Source organism: Bemisia tabaci, chromosome 2, assembly GCF_918797505.1.
Source record: "Bemisia tabaci chromosome 2, PGI_BMITA_v3".
Taxonomy (NCBI): domain Eukaryota; kingdom Metazoa; phylum Arthropoda; class Insecta; order Hemiptera; family Aleyrodidae; genus Bemisia; species Bemisia tabaci.
Genome location: NC_092794.1, coordinates 34,054,957 through 34,082,213, shown reverse-complemented (window position 1 = coordinate 34,082,213; position 27,257 = coordinate 34,054,957). Strand labels below are relative to the sequence as shown.

General features: G+C 42.5%; 1 protein-coding gene across 3 annotated transcripts in view; it reads right to left on the bottom strand.

The window, feature by feature from the left end:
* The window catches only part of Fdx2 (Adrenodoxin-like protein 2, mitochondrial Ferredoxin 2), a 117,213-nt gene that overhangs the window by 56,569 nt on the left and 33,387 nt on the right, over positions 1-27,257 (bottom strand). For all 3 annotated transcript variants that reach the window (XM_072297200.1, XM_072297199.1, XM_072297198.1), the window contains exon 2: positions 23,168-23,280. In XM_072297200.1, the coding sequence (XP_072153301.1) occupies positions 23,168-23,280 (113 nt within the window). The remainder of the gene's footprint in view (positions 1-23,167; positions 23,281-27,257) is intronic.

Sequence of the window (27,257 nt, the reverse complement as noted above, 5' to 3'; positions counted from 1 at the left end):
ATGAGTGTCTTTGAATGATGAAGCCTTGAGGGCACATGTGGGCCCGTCAAGGTGAGGGTGTCAAGTGGTCGAAGCGGAGGGTGCAGATTTAATGACTGGGAAGAGGGTAAATTTTTACGGCCGGACGCTTGTATGTTCCTCGAGCCGTGCGGACTGTCACCACTCTCACTACACCATCCTTTCCGGGGTGAACGGCATCGATGATTCCTTTTTTCCAGTGAGTTGGGGCGGTATCGTTGTCTGCCAAGAGGACCACTGCCCCAATTTTCAAATCTTCTTGGCGTTGTTGCTATTTTGTCCGTTGAATCAAGGTGTGAAGATAATCTCTACTCCATATTTTCCAAAATTGCTGAGTGATTTTCTGGAGCAGCTGCCAGCGGGACAGCCGGTTAGTAGCCACTTCAGCAAAATCGTATTTGGGTACCGCAACTAACGGCCCACCTACCAAAAAGTGTCCTGGAGTCAGGATGTCAACTTCAGTAGGGTCAGTTGATAGACGACATAGAGGTCTGCAATTTAAGATGGCTTCAATTTTTGCGAAAACTGTAGTCAATTGTTCAAATGTCAAAGATTGGTCGCCAATTATTCGTTTTAAGTGGTATTTCGCTGAAGCGATTCCTGATTCCCAAACAACTCCAAAATGGGGAGCAGAAGGGGGGATGAAATTCCATTCAATTTGTCTGCTTGCCAGTTGATCATCCAGTGTTTGTTTTTGAGAGAGTAAAAATATATAAAGTTCGGAGAGATGGCGTTTAGCCCCGGTGAAATTTGTAGCGTTGTCGCTAAAAAGTTTTTTGCATAAGCCACGGCGGCTAACAAACCGGTCTAATGACGCGAGAAAGGCTTCAACAGTGAGGTCACTGACTACTTCTAAATGAACAGCCTTTGTCGCCATGCATAAAAATAAACACAAATAACCCTTAATTTTTCTCGGATTTCGGCGATTGTGTTCTTTGAGTTCAAAAGGGCCTCCAAAATCCAGACCCACTTCTAAAAATACCTTTGTAGGGTTGACTCGACAGGAGGGCAAGTCTCCCATCAAGGGCGCGGCATTCGAAGGTTTAACTTGAAAACAAGGAAGGCATTTGCTCAGTCTTGAGCGAATGATTTGGCGAGCGCAGGGAATCCAAAATTGGCGAGCTAAGAGAGATTGTAGTAATCTTGGTCCAGCATGTAAGTATCGTTGATGAAAACAATCGATGAGTAAATTTACCAAATGGTCACTTTTTGGTAATAAAATCGGATATTTAGTGCTTTCCGGTAACTTCGTGTTGCGCAACCTGCCCCCGACCCTGAGCAATCCATCAATGTCAACAAACGGTTGCAGGTGTCCCCAATTTTTCGGAATTTGGCCCTGCCTCAAAAGCTTAAATTCGGCAGCAAAGTGTTTGCTCTGCACTGCTTTGATGAGGCATGTAAGGCTGTCTCTAAGTTCTGATACGGATAAGGTCGGTGATTTTACCCGGTTGTCAGGAGTTCGTTTCCAGTTCTGCGCAACACGCAAAATCCATGCAGTGACACGCTGCAATTTATTCAAGTTCGAATATTGCGGTATCAACTGATCCCAAAAAGTGGGATCAATCACTATCAAAACCACGCTAGAATTTTTTCTGGTGGTCTCAGCGAAATTCGGCCATTCATCTATGGGGTCAGATAAAAATGGCGGTCCCGTAAACCACATCGGATGGTTTACTAATTCGTCGGGAAAACACCCACGTGACCCTAAGTCACTGGGATTCAACTCCGAAGGAACATATTTCCATGCGGATGGTTCGAGCCTCTCGAGTATGTAGGTAACTCTGTTAGCTTCGAAAGTCTTCAATTTGCAAGGCAAAGTTTTGATCCAGTCTAGAATTACCTGAGAATCAGTGAAAGCAACAATATTATGAATTTCCATGACGTCACTTTGTTGCTCCTTCAAGTGGATTAGGAGAGTAGACAATAATTGTGCTCCACATAATTCAAGTCTAGGTGTAGAAATTGTTTTGCAAGGTGCAATTCGTGATTTAGATGCCAGTAAAGAAACTTTTACTGCATTTTCGGCTTCAGACCGTACATACACGGCTGCAGCGTATCCAAGTTGTGAAGCGTCTGAAAAGCCGACTAGGGTATGAGACGTTGCGTTCGGCGCCGTAGCGCATCGGTCTATTTTCAAGAGGCTAATCGAAGGCAATTTTTCGTAAAATTTAGTCCATTCCAATTCCAATTCGTCAGGTAGCTGGTCATCCCAATCAAGTCCTTCAATCCACAATTTTTGGATTATAGTTTTTGCCTTAAAAACTATGGGCGATATTAAACCATTCGAGTCAAAATTCGAGCTACCTGAGACAAAATATTCCGTTTCGTCATTTCATGAGGTCCTGTTTCAGCCACGTAATAAAAGTAGTCCGATCGGGCGTTCCAGTGTATTCCTAAAATTTTTGAATTTGCCGCGTATTCATCAGTTAAATCTAATGAAGTGGTGCGGTGCTCAGGTGGTACCTCGAGCAAAATTTCCGGGCAATTACTGGCCCACTTTTGAGTTTCAAAACATCCTTCCTTAAGAAGTCCAATTGTTTGATGCTGCAGCTCCAACAAACGTTGCGTATCCGGAGCCCCAGTTGCCAAGTCGTCAACAAACATGTCCCGGCAGAGCGCAGTGGCTGCTGCAGGATATTTATGTCCTTCATCTTCCGTAAGTTGTTTTCTAAATAGAGTATCTATAGAGGAACCATTTGAGGGTGCAGCAATGAGTGCTACATGCCGCGGAAATTGGTTACCATGGTTGTCAATTTTACCCATTATTATGTATCCAAATACACTGTTCAAAGCTGTCAGCGTACCGGATGGGCCAAAATTCTTTTCTCCCATGAATATCAGTGGAAAAATATCAGCTCCGATCAGAAACTCAACTTCGCGAGCAGTGCCGAAGTGAGGGTCAGCCAATGGTAAATCTGAAAAGTGAGCTCTAACATTTTTCGGAATGAATGACTTAGGCAAATCAACGATTTTCTTTATTACAACTGTGTCAGTTGGCAACACTGGTGAGTCTTGGTGTCTAGGGCGAACGTAACAGGTTGTTTGACCTTTCACCCCTGCTTGGCTCCCTCCGATTCCTGAGACTGCCTCAGAGGTGCGGAAGTACTTTAGACCAATTTTTTGAGCTGCTGCGAGCGATATGAAGGATGACGAGGCGGCACTGTCAACCACCGCGTTAAGAGTGTAATAAACACCATCCCTTCCCAGAACGTTGATTAGGGCAGTCCCTAATAAAACAACAGAATCCAAATTATTTCCTGGTGAGTGTTCACTATCGGTTGTCAGCAATGAAACGTGGGGGGTGGAGGAGGATGCGTGGGACGATTCCTCCCGTCGTTGTTCCCCTGTTGAATCCGAGGGGCTATGAGTAGTTTTCATAGTGGGCGAGTAGCTTGCAGATGAACATAAAAACGTATGATGCAGAGAACCGCATTTTCGACACCTTTTATCTTTCTTCGTGCAGTTAGTTACCAGATGGCCTTCTTCTTCCCCAAGTCTGTATTTGAGACAATTAAAACAGGCACCAATCCTTTTCGCTACGTCTCTGCGATCATGGACGCTTATAGTTTTAAAGCGAGGGCAGCTATAGAGGGGATGCACTCCGTCGTTGCAGCATTTACAGTGGTGCCGCTTCTCATTAGTAACGACAAGAGCGCCTCTTTTCGGATAATTGGAGCTGGTGTCTTTCCGAAAATTACTTGATTTGGACTTGTTACTTTCACTCGTTTCTGGCTTACCGGACAAGTGAATAGAATTTGCTCTTTTCTCCAAATAAGCAAGCAAATGTTCGTAGCTTGGCATTTTATCATCAGTCAATTTTAGTTCCCACTCATAAGCTGTTTTCTCGTCAATTTTAGTCAAAATCAAGTCGATCAAGGGAACACTCCATTGATCAATCGGAGCGTCTAAGTTTTTCATTGCTCTTAAGTTGACCTAGAAAAAATCAACTAAGTTTCCCAATGCCGTTGGTGTATCCTTCTGAAGTTTTGGATAATCACGTAAATTACCATAGTGTTGACGCAAGGTGCGTCGTGGACGATAAAATTTGTCCTTTAAAAGATCCAGGGCCAATCGGTAGTTGTCATCAGTTGTTTTAAAATTGGTAAGCAAATCAGCAGCTTTACCAGTCATCGCAGTTTTCAAATAGTACAGCTTTTTCACGGCTGTAAGTTTCGGGTTCTGATCAATTAAACTGGTGAATAGGTCGAAGAATGAAGCCCATCCTTCCAGGGACCCATCATAGCTAGGTAGTGCTATAGTTGGCAGTTTAACTGAAATCGAGGAAGTTGATTCATTTTCCGCGGAAGTGGAACTATCGGATTTAGTTCCGGTATCCGGAGACTTGGCAGCATCGCGCAAGTACCTACGTGCACGCGCGACGGCTTTGTCAAAAAGGTCAGTGAAAACTTCTCGTTGCTCGATCTCGGTTTCATCGAGCTCTTCGATTTCATCCTGAATTCGGTCAAATTTGAGATATGTTTTTTGGAGAGATTCCAGGCTCTGCTCCAAAAAATCAGAATCCCGGCATTCGGGGTTCTCCTTCCAACCGTCTAGTTTCTTAAAGAATTGGGTGATAGCACCCTGAACATTGCCTCTTTGGCGGCGCAATGTTTTGAGTTTTCTTGTCATTTCTTCTTCACTCATTGTAGGAGTGAATGTCAAAAAATCAATCAATCAATCAAAGAAATTTTGTCGAGAACAATTCCGTGATCCTGTCGATGCTTGAACAGAAAGTTAAGTTTCAATTGCCGGCTCAATGTCTGAAATCCGGCCCGAGGGACCATGAACGGGAACCGTCAAAACCAAAACCAAAAACAAATAAATAAATAATAAAAAATAAAGTATGGCTTTCCCTTGGGGGGGGGGGGGGGGTTTCGACGTCCCTCAACAAATAAATAAAATAATAAAAAAAAGATAGAGAAAAGTGTCAATCAGCGCGAACTGTTAAGCGCGTCAGCGACGTGCCCAGTCCGTGCCGTGAGCCAAGTTGAGAGTCAGCGCGAACTTTTCAGCGCACCTAAAAGATGTGCCAAGTTCGTGCCGGTAGCTGCTCAATTGACTCAGTGGAGTCAGAAGTCAGGGTAAGTGATGTAACACGGGGTAATGTTTCACACTTTAGATTTATTTGTCGAAGTGACGTACATCAGTTGTACCCACTCTGCGGCAAATAAATAGGATTTGTCTACTGGACAGGCCAGGAGCCTCGAATTCAAGAGAAGCGCAGGGGGCTCTGAAAACGGGACTGAATTGCAGCGGCAAGAGCGGCCGCTGGGAAGACGGGGTCCTCCACTCGGCGAGGAATGCGCGCGCATCTGGGGCGCTGGAGTGGGGATGATACAACGAGGGGTGGCCCTGGCCAAGGAGCCGTCAGGAGACGGAGGGCGAGGGGGGTCTACATAGGAATTAGTCAAATAGCACCGCAGAGTGGTGAACATACAAAAATGAAACTAAATGAATATCTTATGATTAATGAATAAAATTGTACATGTCTGAAAGTAGATAAAAACTTAAAATAGCATAAGTAGGTCGATTGAAATCCAACACAATCCACTCGTTGAGAAGGTGAAACTCCCGGTTATGAGTCTCCAGCTGAAAAATACCTTTCTTTACTGATAATAGGGTTTCTATTTCAAATATCTATCCTTATTCCTCTTCATCAGTTAAACGTTATTTTATTTCTCTCGTGTACTTAGGTATTTTTCAGCCAGAGCACAATTCCATGGCGTTTCACCTTCTTTTCACATAGTTTCAAACTTACAACAAATTATTCTTTTTATTGTTTTTACTCTAACCAACATTAAACAGTTACAGTAAGTTTGTCAAATATTTCCATTTTTAACTGAGGTCATATTAATTCTTGTTATTACATATACAGGGTTATTCAAAAGTTACGCACCACTGGCCATAACTTTAGTTCTAATTATGATATCTTTTGCGGTTTGTGGCGTCCTTCCTCATATCGAGGGGGAAACTTTTTGAGGTACTTTTCAGTTCTTCACCCCCCCGGGGGAGGGGGGGCGGGGGGCAACTCAAAAATTTCAAATGGCAACCCCCATCATGTGATACAACGTTAGAAAGAGCATGAAAAAAGAAACTTTTTGGCGCAAACTGGAAGTCGATCTGACCCCCCTGTCAAAAGTTAAGGGGGTCCGTACCTTCATTTTTTAGAGTAGCTTCGTCGGCTCTTGGACATACCGTTTCTCTTTTCAAAGAGTCCTCGAATACTCCAAGTCTGATACCGAAGTCTTCATATTGCCCCCGGGCCACCACAGCCCCCCCGTAGAGGGCGATGGGCCTGTTACAATGAAACATTGCATTAAAATGCGAAAAGTCACAGAAGAGCTTCAAACTTAGCATCAAATCCGAGTGGAACTTCTTGCCAATGTTGACGCAAACGCAGCCTGCGACTGTGAAGTAAGTTTTCAAAACTCTTAGCCCCCTGCCCCCCCCCCTCATTTTTGGTTGCAGAGCGGGTAAAAACCGGGAAATTCACTACAAATAATGCCCGAAACTAATGTCCAACTTGAGGAGGACCCTTGAAACGTTGCGATCAGTCGGAGCATTGAAATACAAGGGCTGCCACCCCCTTAAAGTGCGGAAACATCCAAAACACCCCCGCTGCCCCCCTCATTTTTCGTTGCGGAGCGGGTAAAAACCGGGAAAATCGCCAGAAATGATGCCCGAAACCACTGTAGAACTTGACGCGGACCCTTGAAACGTTGCGCCCAGTCGGAGAACTGCAACACAGGAACTGCCGCCTACTTTAGGGACGGAAACATCCATATAACCCCCGCTGCCCCCCTCTTTTTTCGTTGCAGAGCTGGTAAGAACCGGGGCATCATTTCTGGCGAATTTCCCGGTTCTGTTTGGAAATGTTTGAAAGTGCAATTTGGTAAATTTTCCCGTTTTATTTATTTATTTATTACTTTTTATTTTATTTTATTTATTTATTTTTTTTACGATAATTTGAATCGGAGTTATGATTTTCTTAAAAAAGATCAAATTTGACTTTCAACTCGTCATAACTCGGTCAAAAATTAAGATACTGATCTGTGGTTTGCGCCAAAATTTTTCATTTGTAATACTCTTCCCAATGATGTATCACAGGATACGGGTTACCATTGGAAAAAAGCCCCCTCCCCCCTCCCGAAGGAGGGGCAAACATTTTGACCCCCTTGGAAGATGGTCCTCTTTGAGATAGAAACATTTCTAAAGTTTCGTTTTTCTATCATTAACCGTTCAAAAGTTACCAGGGGGGGGGGGGAAGCAGGACTTTTGGAACACCCTGTAGATATTCTACAGAGAAGGATTATAATGATAATCAGAATAGATAGCACAGCAGGAATGGAGGTGGCACGCAGCGAGTAGCGGTAGTTTGATTTAGGCGGCAAATTAAAAAATGAAATATTTTGAGCGGATGTGATGGCACAGCCACTTAAGCTTACTGTTAGGGTACTGTTAACTCAAGAAACTGGATTTCATTAGCGAACATGGAAGAGTGCTATCGATAGCATAGATTTGTACCTATGTCATTGTTGGGCAATGGTATTTAACTTAGGATCTAAATATCACTCCAGAATCAACCCTTCAAGTGTGAAGATTTACACCGCATTGCTGGCTCATCACATACGTCAAACTGAGGTGTGAGCACAAAACAAAAGAATGAGTTTCCCATTTAGATTCAAAGCTAATGCCCACAATGAATCGAGCCGGCCTCCCGGCACTCGACGTGATGGGTTCCTTTATAGGCTATCGAATCATGCAAGGGTGCACATTATTCTACAAGGGGAATTCGTAAAGTAAGTTAATATTTGTCATGTCTTCTAAAAAAAAAAAAAATAATTTAAATCTGTAAAAAATTTTTGAATTGCTATACTCTTAGCTTTCTAAAAAACATCAGTTTTCAAAATTTGGTCTTCTGAGTGCCAAGTGACATTAGTTTTTCCACACCTGTCCCTCACCACCGCGTGTCCAAAATTTATGCGCGCTGGGGAGGTCGCAGGACGGTAACATGCGGCTTCATCCTGCAAATCGTCAAAATGTGAGTTTTTGTTTAAAATGTAAAATTGTCATGTTAGGGAAGACCTTACTTTACTTTTCCACGTAATCCCCCATCTCGTTGGACACATTTTACACACCGTGACAAGAGCTTTTTGAGCTCATCCATTGTGATTTCATCTGTGTAAAACTGGTGATTCCGTTTTTGCAACCACTTTCATACAGCTTTTTTTACCTCATTGTCAGAACTTTTTTCACCAAAATCCTTCTGTAGCCCAGGTAATACGTGGTAAATCACTTGGGGTGAGATCCTGAGAATTAAGAGGATGGGGGAAAGGTCCCATTTCAAGGAGATCACCAACTGATTGGTCACATGAGCTGTATGGGGCCTAGCGTTATCATGAGGCATCACAGCTTCATGAGACAAAAAGCCAGAGTATTTTCTTTTGAATGCTGATTTGAGCCCTTTGATGACATCACAGTTTCTGTTTGCATCATGTCACTCGGCACTAAGGAGACCGAATTAAAAAAACTAAGGTTTTCTAGAAAGCTGAGAGTATGAAAATTCACAGACTTTTTACAGATTCAAAGTAACTTCATTAATTTAAAGACCGAGCAATTACCGATAAAACAAGACAAATTTGAGCTCTCTGAGCCAAAGAATGACCAAGTTACTGTGTTTTGAAAATGAATCGTAGAGGTGATCCCTCCAGGATTTTTTGGGAAAAAACAAAGATTTGATTAATGAAAAATTCTACAGAGAAATCGTCGCGATCGAATGAGGTTGGCAACATGGTATCAGCCCGGACCTCGCACCCTGCGATTTTTGGTCATTCCATACGTTGAAAAAGGGCTTAAGAGGCAGGAAGTTTAACTCCATCAACGGGATAAAAAGAGCTCTTTTAATAGCTAAGAGCTATTAAAAGAGTCATCAGACAAGAAGAATTCGAAAAAACATATTTGAAGAAGTGGGAAGAACGGTTGCGGCGCTGTGTGGCAAGTGATGGAAGGTATTTTGAGAAGGAAACTCGTGTCCAGTTGTCCAAAGAAGAAGAGTAAATGCTAGTAATCTTGGTAAGATTCTGTAAAATTGATTTAATAAAACCACTTGAATCTTTAATTCTTTGGTTTTTTTCAAGAAAAGAAGCTAAAAATCCTATAGGGGTCACCTCTACAAGTCATTTTCAAAACACTGTAACTTGGTCATTTTTTGACTTAGAGAGCTCGGATTTGTCTTGTTTTATCGGTAATTGCTCGGTTTTTAAGACTACACAAACAGAATTTTGATATCTACTACCGTTCGTCCAAAAAAAAAAAAAAAAAAAAAAAAAAACGTGCAGTACTTTTGGGACAACTTATGTATTTTGGGTCGCTGATTCCAAAAAAATTGTTTAACAGACCCCTTAACCCACGGCAATGCCCAAAATCTCAGATGGCGGCCGATTTTGGCTCTTTAATGGCCAGAACATCACATGCGGAACAAAGAGAGGAGTAAACACTCTGGATATCTGTTTTGGAAGTCGCAGATTCGAAAAAAAAAATGGTGTCAAATCCTTTCTTAAAATTACACCCGAACATTTAATGGAGCGGCAATTCCAGAGCTGGAGGCAAGTCAGTAGAAAATGGAATGAAGCTCGTTGTTTTCATTCATTCATCCCCATTGACAAGCATCTGGATTGGCTTATTCGTCATCAATTGGTTTCGAGAGTAGTTTCTAAATTGATGGTGCTTCATGGCTAATAATGTCAGAATTAATTTCTCTAGTTGTGACAAAGATTTTGGAAGCTGAAAATTCTTCCTTGAAAACCTGATGACAAACGTCTTTGAAAATCTCATTTTTTCGGCACCATAGAGAGGTATTATTACACCTTTTTCAGCTTCCTAGTTGCTTTTCTGATTCCGTGAATGTGAGAGGTCAAGTCACAACTAAGTAGACTCATTTAAGAACAAGAGCTGCTTACTTCAACGTTGACTAAATCTGTGACGGATGTAAGGGATGTTGTGAGCGATAGTTTTGGATTTAGCGTTTAATATCACTTCTAAAGAGCAAAGAAAAATTGACGCCTTGTGATCGATTTAACAACAAAAAACAAAAAGGGGTTCGGATCATCTCCTATCACAATGATGTTGGTGCTTATGCAAGCTGCAACACCCTATTCAACGATATCAAGATCTGCATTCTTTCGCATGTACCACCATACTCCATAGATTAGAAGAGTGTGCCGAATAAGAATAAATCGCTTTTAATTAAGTCCATGCAATGTCCAGTAATAGGAAATGGGCGAATAAAAACCGTATAATCCTCTTGCAGAGATTGTCAAGGAATGCTGAAGACGTAATAGAATTGGGAACGAGTATGTTTTGCTTTTTTTTAATTTTACAGAGCAAACGCGCGTTTTTGATGTAACATTTCTTTCGGAAGTAGTATTTTTCTTTTTGTTTTATTAAATAAAATTTAAACACCTAATTTGGGTTCATGGACAAAAAATACACGGAATAGTTGCCATCTATGACTTGTTCGGTGAATTTTTTTTCAAAAATGCACCCATCCGCCTTTCAAAGAGGTTGTTCCAAAAACGCCGATTTTGCCCCCCCCCCCTGGATTTGGCCCAAACTTTGCTCAGATGTTGTACTAAGTGTCCCCGATGCTTGAGCAAAATTTCAGCCCCCTCGGATAATTAGGGGGGAGGGGGCAGGGGGGCAAAGTTGCATTTTTTTCAAAACTTTAAAAATCGATATCTCCCGAACGGTTTGAGTGTAAGTGTTGCGGTTTGCGCTAAAAAACGTTAAAAAATATTCTCTACACGAATATTGATGCTGTTTGCATGGTTGCGTAATTTATCGTAGTTATAAATAGATTATTTCGATTTTGAAGGCTCGACTTTTTTTCGTTTTTCATCTCTCCTCTCCAGGCGATCGTTGCTATGTGAATAAAAACCAATTGAGGTGATTCTCCATGAAATTCTGCATCTACAACACTTTGTTTGACCTTGGGGAAACGATTCATTCTTGAGTTATAGCGATTTTTCTGCGCGTTCCCGGTTACGCGCGGGCGGCATATCGGCAGCGCTCCATCCGCCCCGGGCGAGGCAGAGGTTGTTTCACTGCTAGGGCCTTATATTCATGCTGTAGGCTGTAATTATAGATATTTTCTCCTTCCCCCACCCTTCCCCTCCTATAAATACGTTTTTTATACTTCGTTATACAGGGTGTCCCAGACCACCCGTACCAGGTCTTTTTCTCGGTTGGTTTAGGTAGTACGAAGTGGGGGACCGCGGGGTTAAACAGGGAATTGACCCCAAGGTATCCGAATTTCATGGTCCCGAAGCCCCCCTACCCTCCCTTGGGAGGTAAAAGAGGGAGGCACAATGTCTCCCGACTTTAGGGATCGTGACCCCCTCTTTACTCCCCAAGGGCGGCATGGAGAGTTTCGGGACCATGAAAATCCGATACCTTGGGGTCTATTCCCTGTTTAACCCCGCGGTCCCCCACTTCGCACTACCTAAACCAACCGAGAAAAAGACCTGGTACGGGTGATCCGGGACACCCTGAATAACGAAGTATAAAAAACGTATTTATAGGAGGGGAAGGGTGGGGGAAGGAGAAAATATCAATAATTACAGCCTACAGCATGAATGCAGGCCCTAGCAGTGAAACAACCTCTGCCTCGCCCGGGGCGGATGGAGCGCTGCCGATATGCCGCCCGCGCGTAACCGGGAACGCGCAGAAAAATCGCTATAACTCAAGAATGAATCGTTTCCCCAAGGTCAAACAAAGTGTTGTAGATGCAGAATTTCATGGAGAATCACCTCAATTGGTTTTTATTCACATAGCAACGATCGCCTGGAGAGGAGAGATGAAAAACGAAAAAAAGTCGAGCCTTCAAAATCGAAATAATCTATTTATAACTACGATAAATTACGCAACCATGCAAACAGCATCAATATTCGTGTAGAGAATATTTTTTAACGTTTTTAGCGCAAACCGCAACACTTACACTCAAACCGTTCGGGAGATATCGATTTTTAAAGTTTTGAAAAAATTGCAACTTTGCCCCCCTGCCCCCTCCCCCCTAATTGTCCGAGGGGGCTGAAATTTTGCTCAAGCATCGGGGACACTTAGTACAACATCTGAGCAAAGTTTGGGCCAAATCCAGGGGGGGGGGGGCCAAAATCGGCGTTTTTGGAACAACCTCTTTAGCCACAATCTTGGATTTTGGGCACTTTCTATTAGCGGGAGGGCTGCTTTGACTTGAGACATAAAATTTACAACCAAAACACAAGAATTGGTACACTTCACTCGCATTTTTTACGTAAAAATCTAAAAAATTCACCCTCCTGCCTTGCAAATTTAGCCGCCATCTTGGATTTAGAGCACCTCCTTCGGTCGGGGAGCTGTTTTGACATTATTAATGAAATACACGACCAAAATTACAAAGGAAACGACACCTCATTTGCCCTATCACGTAAAAGTTGAAAAATAACCCTCTTACCTTTCAAATTTTGCCGCCATCTTGGATTTGGGTCACCCCCTTTGACCTAGGGGCTTTTCGAACTTCAGAAATGAAATCCGCGACCCAAATGACATAGGAAATGATACCTCACATGATACTAAAGGAACATTTTAAAATACCGAAATTCCATAGGCCCTTATTATGGCCGCCATTTTGAATTTTCGTCACTTTGGGGGGTGTTCCGGGTCGGACCGTGGTAAACTTTTTGTATGTTGTTCAGGAGGACCTACTGATGACGTTTGCACAGGAAAAAATTGTTATGCAATTTGTTCCAGGTCAAACCGTACTTCTCCCTGACTAACTGTTTTATTCTTTCTGAAAGAACTGGTGAACCCCCTTTGTTCAAAGCTATGAGAAACCGTCTGTCGAGGAAATATGTTTTCCATGACTTTGAAGATGGGCAGTTTATTGTTCCTCTGCAAAGCATGGACTTGCTTTAAATTTGTTAGAAGAGCTAAATGAAAACCGAGGCTCGAAAATTCCTCTTTCTCTGGTTACTCATCAATATGTTTTTGTTTTATCTTCTTCGGAAAATGTAAATTTTCTCCTAGAAAGGAAAGATGAAGACCCTCTCAAACTATCTGTCAAGAACTGTAGGGCCATCTACAGGGTGTCTCACGAAAAACGAGCCACCTTGAATATCTGCCGAACGCGTCGGAATTTCGAAAAACGGTAAAAGACGTGTTCGTTTATATCGAGGGGGACACCTTTTGGCGTATTCGACATTTTCCCAAACCGCGGGAGGGGCGCGGGGCGGGGGGTGCCCCACCCGTAAGTCGAACTTTTCAAATGGCACCCCTACTTTTTTATTTCAGAAATCAATTCTACGCAAAAAAACAAGCCACCCTGTCCAAACCGAATGTAAACCGGACAATTTTTCAGTGATTGACAGAGTTTGAAACATTTTTTTCATGCTCTTTTCAAAAATTTCCCACGCCCAATGGAATTGCTGTATCAAACCAAACTCTCCGCCAAAAAAATTCCTAAACATTGCACTTTCGAAAAAAAATTAAAAAAAATCTGCTGCACTCGAAATCTGGAGCACGCGGAGCCCTTCTTTTGCGACATTAAAATTCGTTATACCGAACATTTCCGAGGGGCGCTCATCGGGAGGGAGTAGTAAGTTTTAGACGAGAATTATTAATCTTTTTTATGAAGCAAAAGAAACCGTGTCCATGAAGAAGCAGATAAGTAGAAAAACAAATGGATTAGCTTTTTTTTTGGGGGGGGGGGGGGGGGTCAATGACTTGAGCCGGACCTTGATACTTCTGAGGACGCTATTTTTCCGCGGTGCGTTGATTTTCTACTTAACTGTTTCTTCATGGACACGGTTTCTTATGCTTCATAAAAAAGATTAATAATTCTTGTCTAAAACTTACTACTCCCTCCCGATGAGCGCCCCTCGGAAATGTTCGGTATAACGAATTTTAATGTCGCAAAAGAAGGGCTCCGCGTGCTCCAGATTTCGAGTGCAGCAGATTTTTTTTATTTTTTTATCGAAAGTGCAATGTTTAAGAATTTTTTTGGCGGAGAGTTTGGTTTGATACAGCAATTCCATTGGGCGTGGGAAATTTTTGAAAAGAGCATGAAAAAAATGTTTCAAACTCTGTCAATCACTGAAAAATTGTCCGGTTTACATTCGGTTTGGACAGGGTGGCTTGTTTTTTGCGTAGAATTGATTTCTGAAATAAAAAAGTAGGGGTGCCATTTGAAAAGTTCGACTTACGGGTGGGGCACCCCCCGCCCCGCGCCCCTCCCGCGGTTTGGGAAAATGTCGAATACGCCAAAAGGTGTCCCCCTCGATATAAACGAACACGTCTTTTACCGTTTTTCGAAATTCCGACGCGTTCGGCAGATATTCAAGGTGGCTCGTTTTTCGTGAGACACCCTGTATATTCTGGATCACTCTGTTACTCAGTGCCTCCTCAGAACTCTTCAAATTTTTAAAAATGCCCGGAGTGATTTTATTTGAAAAATACAATCAGATAATAAATGAAACCGTTTGTGAAACTGACAGGAGTGTGTTAGGTTCACCCGTGTACGAGGGCTGTCCCAAAAGAAACCGGACTTTTGTCATAGAAGGCGAACCGAGCGTCGTAATGAAGTTTTCTTGGGCTTGTTTGAAAGCTGATAAGCTACTGAAGATGCTTGTTATTACAGAATGCAAACATTCGTCTTGGTAAGGAAACTACACGCTTTGGAATAAAGGAAAGTCAAACTCGAGTTGCGATTTTTGTCTTTGTTTCAAGAAAAATTTAGATACAACTTTAAAAAAAAACCCAGGTTTTAAGTTAAAAACTTCGTTGCTCTCTTATTCAAATGCTTAAAAATAAGGAAATTAACATTTTAAGCAGCTTACCAAGTCTTCACCTTCAGTTCAGTTTCACCCGTCTTCAGTTTTTGCCACCGTTTCTTCAATGGACCACTAGACAAGGTACGAATTTCAGCATTCTGATACAGGTTTCTTAACCGAAATTTCACGTAGAACACGATGCGCACAACAAAAACTACCGAAATCAACTCCTTACGAAGAAATTAAATGATTCTTGATGCGTGAATTCAAACCACCCGCTCATGAAAACTCAATGCTATACGTGATTCACATCGCGCGCTAAACGTCATCATGACAGTCTCTGCTATATAAAAATCTGGCAACCTCAATCTTGACGCTTTGGCTCAGTTATAGCAAATTGCTTATAGTTTGAACAACACATGGTGGGAAATGAACATTGCTCGGTTGAGAAGCTTGCTGAAACCGTTGTAAAGCGCAATGTGACTTACGTAGAGCTTTGAGTTTCTTGTGAGCGGGCCTTTCAAATTCCTCATAACCAATGTGAAATAAAAACGTTAATATCTTCCTTAGGAGTTGATATCAGTAATTTTCGTTGCTCAAATCGTGTTTCGCGTGACATTCTGGTTCGGAAACATGTATTAGAATGCTTAAATTCGTACCTTGTCTAGTGGTCCATTGGGAGAAACACTGTTGGAAATCCTCAGGTTTGAATGATCGCAATTTCTTCAAGGTGTTCTCTTGAATTTCCGGAATGGTTTGAAAACGTCGACCTTTCGAGGTAGATTTAAGTCGTGGAAATAAGAAGAAATCACACGGAGCAAGGTCAGGTGAATAAAGATGATGAGAGAAGACACTCGTGGCATTCTTTGCACAAATTCGCGAATTTGGAGGGATGCTTGGGCAGGTGCATTATCGTGATGCAGAAACCAGGAATTCTCTCTCCAAAGCTCGGGCCTTTTTCTGCGGACATTTTCACGTAATCGTCTCAGAACACCATTGTATTATTCTCCGTTGACAGTTTCACATTGAAGGAATTGCGATCATTCAAACCTGCGGATTTTCAACAGTGTTTCTCCCAATTGAAGAAACGGTGGCAAAAATGCATCGACAAAGCTGGCGAGTATTTTGAAGGGGATAGATGATGACTTGGTACCTAAGCTGCTTAAAATGTTAATATCCTTATTTTTAAGCATTTGAATAAGAGAGCAACGAAATTTTTAACTTAAAACCTGGGTTTTTTTTTAAAGTTGTATCTAAATTTTCCTTGAAATAAAGACAAAAATCGCAACTCGAGTTTGACTTTCCTTCATTCCAAGCGTGTAGTTTCCTTACCAAGACGAATGTTTGCATTCTGTAAAAACAAGCATCTTCAGTAGTATATTAGCTTTCAAACAAGCCCAAGAAAACTTCATTACGACGCTCGGTTCGCCTTCTATGACAAAAGTCCGGTTTCTTTTGGGACAGCCCTCGTATAATCGAAACTTAAAATCCGAAAATGTATCCAAGGAAGTCTTTGTAACATGGAACGGCCCTGAAGTCCTCTCAGCTACTAGCATTTAAAAGGAGCCTTAAATAAAAAGTGCGAAACAAAATCCAAAACAAGCATTCCTACTCCTCACTCTTTTAGAGTCTCCAGACAAAAAGAAAAGTTGAGGCCGTACAAAAATCCGAAGTTGTTGACCGCTTAGGGAAGCGAAAAGGGAAATGTCGCCTTCCTATGTGATCTAGATGTAGATGGTCAAGTGTAGAATTGTAATAATTCTATGATTTCTTCTCATTAATTTCAATTCATTGTTCAGGGTGTTTCAGACCACCCGTACCAGGCCTTTTTCTCGGTTGGTATAGGTCGTACGAAGTCGGAGACCGCGGGGTTGAGTAGGGAATTGACCCCAAGGAATCCGAATTTCGTGGTCCCGAAGCTCCTCTAGCCCCCTTGGGGAGTAAACGGGGGGGGGGGGGGCAATTTTAAAAATCGGGGCTCCTTTCCGAATCGCAAATTGATTGCATCCAAATTGAGGAGCAGAACACATTAACATCTTAAGTGACTCCTAAGAGTTCTAATTGACCCCCCTGAACGGCAGAAAGTAACTCCCTGAGGAAGGGGGCCTCGCCCCCGCCAAAAATTTCTCAGGATTCCTCTTTGGTCGCAAAATTGACGTCGATTCTCCAGAAAAAGACGGTTTCCCATGTAATCGACCCCGAGAACTCTAAATTTCATGTTCCCTGAGCTCCTCGGGGTCGATTACATGGGAGACCGTCTTTTTCTGGAGAATCGACGTCAATTTTGCGACGAAAAAGGAATCTTGAGAAATTTTTTTTTGGGGGGGGGGGACGAAGCCCCCCTCCTCAGGGAGTTACTTTCAGCCGTTCAGGGGGTCTATTAGAACTCTTAGGAGTCACTTAAGATGTAAATGTGTTCTGCTCCTCAATTTGGATGCAATCAATTTGCGATTCGGAAAGGAGCCCCGATTTTTAAAATTGGGCCCCCCCCCGTTTACCCCCCAAGGGGAGCTAGAGGAGTTTCGGGACCATGAAAATTGGATTTCTCGAGGTCGATTACCTGGGAAACTGTCTTTTTCTGGAGAATCTACGTCAATTTTGAGACCGAAGAGAAATTATGGAGGGGAGTACTGGCCCCCTCTTTAGGGGGTCATTTTTAGGCCTTGGATGGTCCGATTTTGGATTTTTAGGAGTCAATTCCACGTGAAATCTTCCCTGCTTTTCAATTCTGATGCGATCTATCCGTAATTCGGTCGGGAACCGTGACTTTTAGCATCGTGACCCCCCTTTACCCCCCAAGGGCGGGGGGTGAGGGGGTTTCGAGACCACGAAATTCGAGTTCCTTGGGGTCAACTCCCTATTCAACCCCGCGGTCTCCGACTTCGTACGACCTAAACCAACCGAGAAAAAGGCCTGGTACGGGTGGTCTGAAACACCATGTATCTTAAAAATTCATTGTCATAATACTTAATTTGAATAAATAACAAACTCTTTTATGCTGAGTTATGAATAATTGCGTTTTGTATGCCCTACTCTTCGACCCTCCTCGTTCCGAATCCCCGACTGAAAAAAAGGTCATCACCTTTTGCAGAAGAGGTCACAAAATTTGATATTGCCTGGTCCCAAAGAATACCATTCATCATTCTAGTGGCTTTTCTCCCCTGCAGATTCCGATCTTTGATTGCCTGGTCCATTTTGCTATCAGATGTTAAGCGCACACCTAGGTACTTGTATGTTCACAACCTCTGATCTTCTGGCCATCCTCTAACTCTATGCTTTGCTGATTGCCTCCTGCCGTTAACTTCTTTGTTTTGCGAATGCTGACTGCTAGGCCCCACTCCCGATATTCGACAACTAGCTTTCAAGCCATGAATTCCGCATGTTCTGCATCCTGGGCAACCACCACTTGGTCATCAGCAAAGCACAAAGTGAAAAGGGTGCCGATTTCATTTAAAGGAACGCCCATGCAAGCACACTTCCTTTTCCATTCTTTTAAAACTTGATCCAAGAAAACTTTAAACAAAGTGTGCGAAAGATGACACCCCTGCTTTAATCCCTTGTTTACATAAAAACCCTCGGAAAATCTCCCCTGACGCCGAATTTGAGAGTAAGCCTCCCGATACAACTGCTTAAACACTACGATAAGTCTCCCAGTAAAACCAGATTTTTCCAAAGCTTCCCGGAGTTTCAGCAGAGGTACACTATCATAGGCTTTTTGAAGATCGACGAAAATTAAGTGCAGCTCTTGTCCTACTGTCAGTTTTTTCTCAATAATCTGGGTGACACAAAACAGCTGGTCAATCGTCGACCTACCTGCTCTAAACCCCGCCTGCTCCTCTGCTTTATTGGGCTTGGGAAACTATAACTCCATCATCAAAAGCATATTACCCTATGGCAGCGAGGTATGACAGTTGAAGAGACGGTCCCAGGACATTTTTAAAGCAACCGAAATGGACTACTGGCATATATCGGTCCGAGTGTCGAGGAAGGATCAAGTTCGGAATGAAAGGGTACGTGAAATTGTGGGCGTCGAAAACAACATAGGTAGTGAATGCCATTTTCACGAAACAGCTTATCTGATATGGGCATGTGCAACGGTTGCCAGATGATAGGTTACCTAAGAAGGTTCTGGATTGTGTACCCCCTGGCAGAAAACGTAGAGGACGCCGTCACGCCCTGCCAAATCAAGGATTGAAAGAATACGGCAGGAAGTGAGGAGATGCGATCTGCCGGAAGAGCTCTGGCAGGAACGCTATCAGTGGCGGTTGGGTGTCACAGAGCGCACGGAAGCGCTATAAGAGTGAGTTATTGTTGTTAGTAGTAGTAGTAGTAGTAGGAGGTCACGAAATTTTGGAAGCACATATTGAATTGTTTTGTGGAAGGAAAATTTTTTAGAAGAATGTGCACCCCTGCATATGCGGTCTCTGATTATTACGTATTTGGGTGGATTTCAGGTAATGGGAGAAAATGGTTCTGAAAAACAGTTAAAAAGTGATTTGGCCATATCAAGCCATAAAATACTTTTCTGTTTTCTCAGAGCTCCATACTATGGGATTTAATTACGTGCATTGCAATATCTTTACGATTATTTTTCTTTACCAAACCTGACATGTCAGTTTGGTTTGGATATGTCAAGTTTGGTGACGTCACCAAACTGACATTTTGCTGTTATTAATTTTTTCTGCCAATTTACAGTAACGAAATCAAACTTATCATTGAGGTTAGGTCGAGAGGCCACCTGTAGATGTAAGAAAAAAATATTTGCTCATATATTCTTCGCATATTCCACCAAAAGTTTTGATGGAAAACAGCGTCACCAAATTGACATTGAATAAGTGAGACACTCCAAAAACCATGGAAAAAACTGAAATTATGCTGAAATTGGAAGAAATATGTGGACTTATCATGTTCTTTGTCCTTTTCCGCATTCAGTCATGCCTTAATCCGCGCACAAGCCCTATCTCTTGAGTGGCCACAAACTAAAACGCATAGCGTCACCAAACTGACATAATATTGAGTTACACGCTTCAAGTCTCAAATTAAATTGAATAATATAGTTATCTGGTGTTTTGATGCAGATTATATCAAACAATATACAATCTAGACTTCAAAAAAAAATTAGATAAAGCTCGCAAAAGGTCCTGGTTTATTTATATAACGATTTGATACATTGGTTACCTCCAAGTAACACGTCACAAAACTGACGTTTTCACTGTTTAGCACGTTGAAAAAAAGGTTTAGCGTTTTTAAAATCTGCTGAGGAATTTTTTCGTGGTTGGTGTGACCTGCTTTTACGCAAAAAACCAAACATCGAGAGAAAATATTATAATTGAAAGTTTTGAGCAACCAGTTACACGTCTTTCCCATATTTTCTCCCATTAGCTGAAATCCACCCATTTGCTCCCTTCCCGTCCATGAGGAGTCTGACAAGATATAGCAGTCTCAGGGTAGTGTAGGATTTCCCCTCCATCATGGTCCGAACTTTGAGAGCTTCATTTGAGCTTGGGGGTTTGTTTCCGAGAAAACCAGTGGCCTCATCGTAAATCTCCCAAAATTTGACATTAGATAACCGAAGTACTTCACTGAACACTCACGCACCCTCGTGGATATTACTTTGTTCGCTTATTGCTCCTTGTCTCGCTTCTATCGCAGTACACGTAACTCCCAGGATAAGCATTCCAATGAAAGGGGAATGGCCGCAGGGATTGGGAGTCGGGTCAGCGGGCGAACTCGGTGCAGGAACGATCTCTCTTCAGCGAGACTGGGTACACACCCTCTGGAGAGAGTCTACCCTTAGCGTGAGACCATCTCTCTCCATCAAGTTTATTTTCTAAGCGAGACCGTATGACGCACTTCCTGAGGCTACAGTCTCTCTGGAGGGGGGCTGGGTCTGGTCTTAACGACAACGTCTGCATACTCTCAGGAAAGGACCGTTTGGCCGGCGGATGCGGTTGCGCATTCATGGGAACTTCTCGCAAGTGGACATCGAGGGTGTTGCGGGGATGGCATGGGTCACGGGCAGGCTGAAAGACGGTATACATTCATGAGGTTTACGGCGAGGATGATTTTCTGGAATGGCTGAAAGCGAGAATCCCCGGCCAAGCTGGAGGCGCACTGCCAGCGTATTTACAGTGCTTGTGTACAAGTACTATTGAGCTTAAATTTCTTCATCTTTTGACAAAGGATCCCGATCTCGTGGTCTGATACCGGGCGTCGACCATTGCCCAGTCTCATGCTAGTGGTCCGAGACTGCCAAAAATCATCGTGGTTGACCAGAACCTCGGGCTCGAGTCTGCCCGTGGCCCGCCTGCCGACCTCGGTCTACGAGACTGAGCTTGAGTCCGAGTCTCCACAGACTCAACTCGCGACACCATTAAAATCCCTGGTGATGGGTACTCGTAATAGTAGGACAATTAGGGCATGCAAAATTCAGCACTTATTCTATGGGTACTTTCCGTTTTTTTCGGACATGTATATACCCAGGAGGGTGATGGCAAACTGCCACCCGGGTCGAAAATTTAGGGAAAATGCCATGAAAACTGCCACCCGTGTAAATTTGACAACTGCCTCCCGTGCGGACAAGTGCCACCAGCATGAATTTCGGCCGCAGCAGCTCACAGCCGCGCGCGATCGAAGAGCAATGGTTGATAACTCGGACTTGGAACTATCAAGGTATGTCGAGGTGTGGAGGTAAGATAGTGTCAGCTAACTGTGAGTTTGTTTGTGGCTCAGTGCAGCGTTGACCATAATGTGCAATACAGTACAAGGCGGAAGTCAAAGGGGAAATAACGTTATTTTTCGGGGGGGGGGGGGTTACAAGTTAGTGTTTCATTAAACCTTGGCGGGGGGTCTGACTCGCTGGACATGTTCGGGGAGGAAAAAACATAAGTGCAAAGCATTCGTGAAGTTATATGAAGACAGTCTAAGTGACAGTTGTGATGTACACCCGCATCCGCCGGAAGAGAAGATTCAGACGTGCCAATTGAAAGCTGACATTAAGAGGAAAGCTACAGAAGATCTTTCAGCTGGTTTTACTCAAACCAGAACTTTTAAACACGCTTGTTGAAAATGATCACTCATTTCTTATTTGAATTTCTAGAAATGATTTCTATCTAGTAAGCTTTTCAACAGACGGTCCTCAGCCTGTTTAAGTGTGAAGGGAAGTTTTCGTTCCACGTTTGCAATCCCGCACCGCGCGAGACGCGTCAGTCCGGTGGCAGTTGTCATATTTACAAGGGTGGCAGTTTTCATAACGGGTGGCAGTCGTCAAATTTACTCGGGTGGCAGTTATCCGTGATTCTAGGAAACGGGTGGCAGTTTGCCGAACCCCACCCAGGATACCTACGTGGTTAGGGAGTTTCACTGCCGATTTTATAAATCTACTTGAATGAGCGGGTTGAATATTTCTCCCCTTCAAATGAATTACAGTACTTTGACATCTATATTATACAGCTACAAGCAAAATCTTGGAAGCACTATTTCTGACGAACTGCCAGACCGATAAGGATGATCTTTACATGTATGTCATCTGTAGTAGATGTAGATGTGCAAAAAATTATGAAACCCCGAACTTTTAATGTTGTAGAGCTTTTAAAGCTCATGTCACTTAAGTCCAATTTTAATAGCGTGAGATATGTCGTTTCCGCTAGAAACGTCAAGGTGTGGGATTCTACCTGAGTGACTCGAATAAACAATAAAACAATGGAAAAGCTCGTAAAGGGCTCCTCATTCGAAGAGTTGAGGAACGGTGCATCGATCAGGGTTCAAGGTTCAAGGTCCAAGGTATAAGGTTTAACTCAATTTTCCCTGCATTCTTCCGGCTTCGATTTGTAGCATTGGTCAATTTACTTGATTGCTGAATTTCTATTAATATTTACAGCAGATACAAAGTGAGAAGGCAGGCGCTGCGTCGCGTCGGGACGGACCAAATATTATTACCTCTTAACGGTCGAAAGCCGAATTTTTTTTTTTTTAAATTAAGTACTTAAAAATAATATGATAAATGGAAATTTCTCCAGTAAGTGGACTGTGAAATTATGTACATCCAGCTATTCCTCATCATTTACAAATCTGAGTGTTACGTCAAAAATTTTGAAATCGATGCAGCTCGAACACAAAATAGTGAATTAAAATGGAAGAACATTTTTGCCTATATATATGCTTTTAGGGCCCGCGAGGCGGGCCTGAGGGCGCGAGGCGCCCTCCCGGGGGTTGGGCCGCGTAGCGGTCAGGGGGCACGGCCCCCTAGTATTTCATAACATCGTAAAATTTCATAAATTTCAAACTTGAAATTTTTCGAAGACATCACTGGTTCCTGCAAACAACTGTAACCGATTGTAACTTACCGAAGGCATCAAAATCTAGATTGTTGTTGACAATTACATCTAATAGAGAGTCTCCTTCTTTCCCTTGCACTGCAATTCTTTCACCATTGTGTCGAATGAATGTGACTCCTATACTGAAATGATAATGAAACATTCAGAGAAAATCCTACCAAAAGAGGAGACTTACCATTACGTATAAATTGATTAAATTTCGGAACATGTAATTAAAATTTCACTTTACAAGATAAAGTCTGCTGGTTTTGGATTTAATTTGACTCAACCATAAGGCGATAAATGTTACTTATGAAATGACAGCGCCCATAAAACTCAGGCTGTAATATGCAGAGAATATCTACCATGATTTGCCAGCAGCCAGCAGTCTGCTTACTACTTTTCTTTTTCCCTCACCATCATCTGAAATCTTAGCTTAAGAGCTTAATACAAAAACGACGTTTTTCACCCCCCTTCTGGAATTTCTTCAAACTTCATATATCAGTTACTCATACTTGCGCACTTCTTTTCCCACCCCCATTTTCTAATCCCCAACAAAGAGCTTGATTCAAAAACGGCTTTTTTCGCCCCCCCCCCCCTCTGAAATTTCTTCAGACTTTGTTTATTGATTTCTCATACTTGAGCGCTTTTTTTCCAAATTTTCAGACCCCTAAAAACTTTTGGGGGGGTGCTAAGGGGGGGGGGGTCGAAGTCATAACCTGTGAACCTCGATATCTCTCGAACGAGGAAATATATCGAGGTCCGGTTTGGCCGAAAAATCGTCTAAAATTGCATACTTTAAGATTCTAAAGGTCAAATTCCCGATATCACATTTTTAAGTTAACGTAAATGCTTCTTTCCAGTTTTTAAGGTCTAGAAAAGGAGGGGTATCGATAAGGGCCGATTTTGGGCCCACTTCAAAAAATTATCCGAACCCATATTTTAAGTACCCTACGGTAGGTGTATTCTGGCGCAAAATGTTTTTTGCGATTGGGCATCGTTTTCCTGTCAAAATAGCCGACTCAATTTTTCGGCTGAAAAATGGTTTTAATTTGATGACGAGCCCAAAAAAGCTTTGCTTCATGGATACGGGAGAAGCTTTTGCGTAATTTTTTTGCGTACTTTTCAATGGAACAGGCGAAAATTGTCTAAACTCACTTTTAGTGGGTCATTCTGGACATTTTCAACGATTTTTGGGGTTTTTTGGCAATTTTTCACCTGTAACTAGAAAACGGTTAATTATGCAACTAAAGCGATTGCAGATTCAAAAAGAGCGTAAAAAATCCGTTAGAAATCATTAGTTAGACATTTTCTCAGCTTAAACCGTCAACACGAAAAACAGCTCTAAACTTGAGAAAACCGAAAAAACTGCATTTTTCACGATTATTAGTCTTCATTTGCACCCAGCACAATTTTGTCACATCACCAAAATTCAACAGATTAAAGTTACATATCAGCACATGAAACACGCCAAAAATTACGGTGTGGAAAAATTGTGCTCATAGTTATAAATAGACCTTTGCTGAATGGTACCATCCTTGAATAAAAGATGAAAATTCTCTAACTCTCCGGGAAGATTCGCCAATCATTCATGGGATACCTGTATCCGGGTAATTTTTTGCGTACTTTCGATTGGAACGAGTGAAAATTGTGAAAAATCATGTCAAGTGGGTCATTCAGAGAATTTTTCACGATTTTTGGGAGGTTTTGGGGTTTTTGTGGGGGGGGAGGGTAGTTAGGGGTTTTTGGGGGGCTTGGGGAGCATTCTTTGTTTGTAATACAACAAAAACAATAACAAATTCAGAAAGAACGCAAAAAATTCGAAAGGATTCGATACTTGACACTCTCTCAGCTTGGACTCTCTACACGAAAAACGGTCTCAAACTCGAGAAACTGGAAGAAACGTCCTTTTCTCCGGCTCATAATTTACATCCTGGTCACTTAACACGTTAGAACTTTAAGCAGTATACAGGATGTAACAACTAAAGGACAAAAAACTTCCCGGGGTTGTTCTTTGGCTCAAATCAAGCAGACGTTTTTAACAATAAATTAACTTGTTTAATAATAAAAAAATAATTGAATAAATCATAATAATAATAATTAAGGGTGCCGCAAAGGAGCTAAAGGGTGCCTTGACCAACTCTTAATATCCAAAACCATCATTGAGGACTGCAGGAAGAACAAGAAGAACCTATCGATCGCATGGCTGGACTACCAAAAAGCCTTCGACAGCATGCCTCACAGCTGGATCATCCGTGCACTGGAACTCATGGGAGTGCACCCGAATATAGTAAACGCCTGTAAGAACATGATGGAGCACTGGTCAACATGCATCCAACTAAGAGGAAAAACAGATACAATTATCACCTCTGAAATTAAAATAAGACGAGGAATCTACCAAGGGGACGCGTTCTCCCCCCTTCTGTTCTGCGTTGGATTAATACCCCTCTCTACACGACTAAACAACATGAACAATGGATATAACATCAAGGCAGGCCATAAACAACTGACGCACCTCCTGTATATGGATGATCTGAAACTGTTCAGCAGCAGCGACGAGAAACTGCAAAATCAACTCGAGACGGTGAAAGAATTCAGTGACGACATAAGTATGAAATTTGGCCTAGATAAGTGTGCCAAGGTAACCTTCAAGAAAGGTAAATACATCCACGGAGAAAACATGGATATAGACGTCGACACCAGCATCCGACAGTTAGACCCAAGTGAAACATACAAATACCTCGGAATGGAAGAAAGTATAGGTATCCAACATAAGACAATAAAAGAAAAGGTAAAGAGAGAATACATACGACGAGTAAGAGCAGTACTAAAGACAGAGCTAACGGCAAAAAACAAGATAACTGCAATCGGAGCGCTAGCCGTACCCGTTCTACAGTACGGATTTGCAATTCTGAATTGGAAAATAAAAGAAATAAAAGCGCTAGACATAAAAACAAGAAAATGTCTGACAATGCATAAAATGCACCACCCATCCGCAGACGTTGACAGGCTATACGTGAGCAGAAAACTAGGAGGACGAGGACTTAGGCAAATTGAATCAACATACAAATCTTCCATCATCAATGCGAAGTACTACCTCCAGGAAAAAAAAAACGAAGACCCTTTTCTCAAAGCCGTATATGCCGTCAACCTTGCTCTAGACAAAGACCACATTGCGAAAGAAGCAAACAAGTTTGAAGCCGAGCTCGGAGAAAACTTTGACGTGGCCCCCATAAACAGCAGGAAACAAAAAATCAAAAAGAAAATCTCAGAAAGCATCAGAACCAAATGGAAAGGAAAGATCATGCACGGGCAGTATCCACTGATGCTAGAAAATGACTCTATCGAGAGTAATCTCTCTACCATCTGGCTCAGTAAAGGTGTACTAAAAGCAGAAACAGAGAGCCTAATTGTAGCGGCACAGGATCAAGCCTTAAACACAAGGTACCGAGAGAGGAAAATCCACAAGAAACATGTGAATAGCAAATGCAGAATCTGTCACCAGTTCGAAGAAACCATTGAGCACATAACATCAGGTTGCCCAATTCTAGCCCAAAAGGACTATATCGAGAGACACGACAGAGTATGCACCCAACTTCACTACAGCCTCTGCAAAGAATATGGAATCGAAGTCGACGCAGATAAATGGTATGAACACAAACCGAAAAACACTGCAACAACCAGAGATGGAGAGACAACGATCCTGTGGAACTTCCCTATCAGAACCGATAGGAACTGTTGAGGCAAACAGACCGGACATCATCCTACGTAGGAAAGGCCAAACGTGTCTGCTGATTGACGACTCTATCCCAGCAGACAGGAACATCACAAAAAAGGAAGCTGAGAAGAAACTAAAGTATAAAGACCTAGAGATCGAAATCAGCAGGATGTGGAAGACCAAAACCCGAGTCATACCCTTTGTGATAGGAGCTACCGGAGCAGTCTCTAAAGACTGGACTAAACTGAAGAACGAAATCCCTGGGAAACATTCGCTAGTATTGGCCCAGAAGTCTGCTGTGTTAGGCACTGCCAGAATCCTCCGGAAGGTCTTAAGCTAGGTGGAGCAGCGCGAATACACCTAGAACGTTCCCACACACCAAAAACACCCCTACCGCCTACC